This window comes from Malania oleifera, chromosome 7, assembly GCF_029873635.1.
Source record: "Malania oleifera isolate guangnan ecotype guangnan chromosome 7, ASM2987363v1, whole genome shotgun sequence".
Classification (NCBI taxonomy): domain Eukaryota; kingdom Viridiplantae; phylum Streptophyta; class Magnoliopsida; order Santalales; family Ximeniaceae; genus Malania; species Malania oleifera.
This window is the reverse complement of record NC_080423.1, coordinates 69067496-69069994: the sequence shown is the minus strand read 5'-3', so window position 1 is coordinate 69069994 and position 2499 is coordinate 69067496. Positions and strand designations below refer to the sequence as shown.

Below are 2499 nucleotides of genomic sequence, written 5' to 3'. Positions count from 1 at the left end.
TGAGGAGAATGCGACCGGAATATTTACTACTTAAGATAAGGAGGAGGTTACAGAAAACAGCTTGAGGCCTGGATTCTTGGAGGTGCCCAGTACCCTGAATGATGGCCAACGTTTCCCATAATCAGAAGAATGGTAAAGTACGAGTTTGGGTGTCTACTACCGGGACTAAAATAAAGCAACGCCCTAAGGACAACGTTTCCCTGCTCCCGCACCATTGATGTGTTTAGTGGACAATCTGCAGGGCCATGCTTATTTTCATTCATGATGGATTCTCAAGGATATAACCAGATCATTATGCACCTAAGGACAGAAAAAATGACTTTTATCAATTTGGGGGACTGTTCGCTATAAAGTCAGGCCACTTCGGATTGAAAAATGCCGGAGCCCACTTACCAAGAGGGCTATGGTACCTTTTTCATGACTTAATGCAAAAGGAGGTTGAGGTTATGTCGATGACATGATCGTTATTCGCGAAATGAAAAGACCCTGCGTTAAACTTGGAAAAATTGTCGAGAGCTCCGGAAGTGCCAATTGAAGGTAAATCCCGAAAATGTACCTTCGGTGCTATGTCCGGGAAGCTATTTGGGTTTATAGTGAGTGATAAGGATTGAGGTATATCCTGACAAGGTCAAAGCCATTTCGAGAGATGCCGAGCCAAAGTCTGAAAAGAAGTGCAAAGCTTTCTTTAGGAGACGCAACGTACATGCTCGGTTCTATCTCAATTAACACCACCCCACCAGCGAACCCATCTTCAAGCTGCTGAGAAAGAATAACCCAGAAAAGTGGAACAAAGAGTGTCAAGTGGCCTTTGAAAAAATAAAGGAGTACCTTTTGAATCCCCCAGTACTAGTGCCACCAATACCAGGAAGGCCTTTAATCTTGTACTTGGCGATTTCAAAAAACTCCATGGGTTGTGTATTGGGCCAGCATGATGAGACCGAGAGGAAAGAAAGGGCTATTTATTACCTTAGTAAGAAGTTCACAAATTATGAGTCTAAGTACTCTGATCTGGAAAAAACATGTTGCACTTTGGTATGGACGGTCAGTAGGCTGAGGCAATACACCTTGTATTACTCCACCTCGATGATCTCCAAAATGGACCCAATCAAGTACGTGCTTGAAAAGCCCGCAGTAACTGGACGAGTAGCACGATGGAAGATGTTGTTGATAGAATATGATATTTCTTATGTCACCAGGAAAGCTATCAAAGGTAGTGTCATTGCCGAATACCTAGCTGAAAGAGCCGTAGAGGATTACCAACCTATGGAGTTCGAATTCCCAGACCAAGATATAGACTCCCTAACCCAAGAAGAAGAAGACCTCGAAGAATGGAGGATGTTGTTCGATGGGGCAGTCAATGTTTGGGGACATGGGATAGGTGCGGTACTCATATCTCCCGATGGGAAACATTATCCAGTGGTAGCTAAGCTCATCTTCCCTTGTACTAACAACGTAGCCGAATACGAGGCATGTATATTGGGTTTGTGGACTGCTTTAGATCGGGGTGTCAAGCGACTAATAGTAAGAGGAGACTCGGCCTTGGTCATCCACCAGCTAACCGGAGAATAGGAAACCCGCGATTCCAAGCTGGTACCGTATCGAGAGTATATTCAAAAGATGATAGAAGGGTTTGACAGTATCAGTTTCTCTCACACTCCAAGAGAAAACAATGTAATGTCTGATGCACTAGCTACACTGGTAGCTTTATTCAAGGTAGAAGAAGGGGTGAAGATCGAAACTATTCAGATCAGAGTACAACCCGAACCTGCCCACTGCACGGTGATAGAGGAGGCCGACAGAAAACCGTGGTTTTATGATATCAAAACCTACATCCAGAAAAATGAGTATCCTGAAGGGGCAGCCAATAATGATCAGAGGACTATCAGAAGGTTGGCCATGGGTTTCTTCTTAGATGGTGAAATTTGTACAAAAGAAATTATGACATGACCCTCTTACGGTGTGTAGAGGCACAGGAGGCCCGACAAGTCATGCATGAGGTTCACAAGGGGGTCTGCGGTACCCATGCCAGAGGCCACTCATTGGCACGAAAAATACTTAGGAGTGGGTATTATTGGATGACCATGGAGAAAGATTGCATTGACTACGCCCGAAAGTGCCATAAATGCCAAGTTTATGGTGATCAGATCCAAGTCCCACCGACCCCACTTCATGTTCTCTCTGCACCTTGGCCCTTTTCAGCTTGGGGCATGGATGTGATTGGGCCAATAAGCCCAAAGGCTAGTAACGGACACCGTTTCATTTTGGTGGCAATTGATAATTTCACTAAATGGGTAGAAGCTGCCTCGTATTCACATAGAATGTAGTAAGTTGTTTCGTCAAAAGAGAGTTGATCTTCCAGTATGGAATCCCTAAGAGAATAATCACGGATAATGCCAAGAACCTGAACAACGCAGTAATGACCAAGCTATGCAATCAGTTCAAGGTTAAGCATCACAATTCAGCGCCTTATAAACCACAGATGAATGGCGCAGTGGAAGC

General features: G+C 44.4%; 1 protein-coding gene across 1 annotated transcript; it reads left to right on the top strand.

The window, feature by feature from the left end:
- Positions 1-1095: 1095 nt before the first annotated feature.
- On the top strand, positions 1096-1569 carry LOC131160876 (uncharacterized). Its single transcript, XM_058116754.1, has one exon. The coding sequence runs from the start codon at positions 1096-1098 to the stop codon at positions 1567-1569; it is 474 nt and encodes a 157-aa protein (XP_057972737.1).
- Positions 1570-2499: the final 930 nt, after the last annotated feature.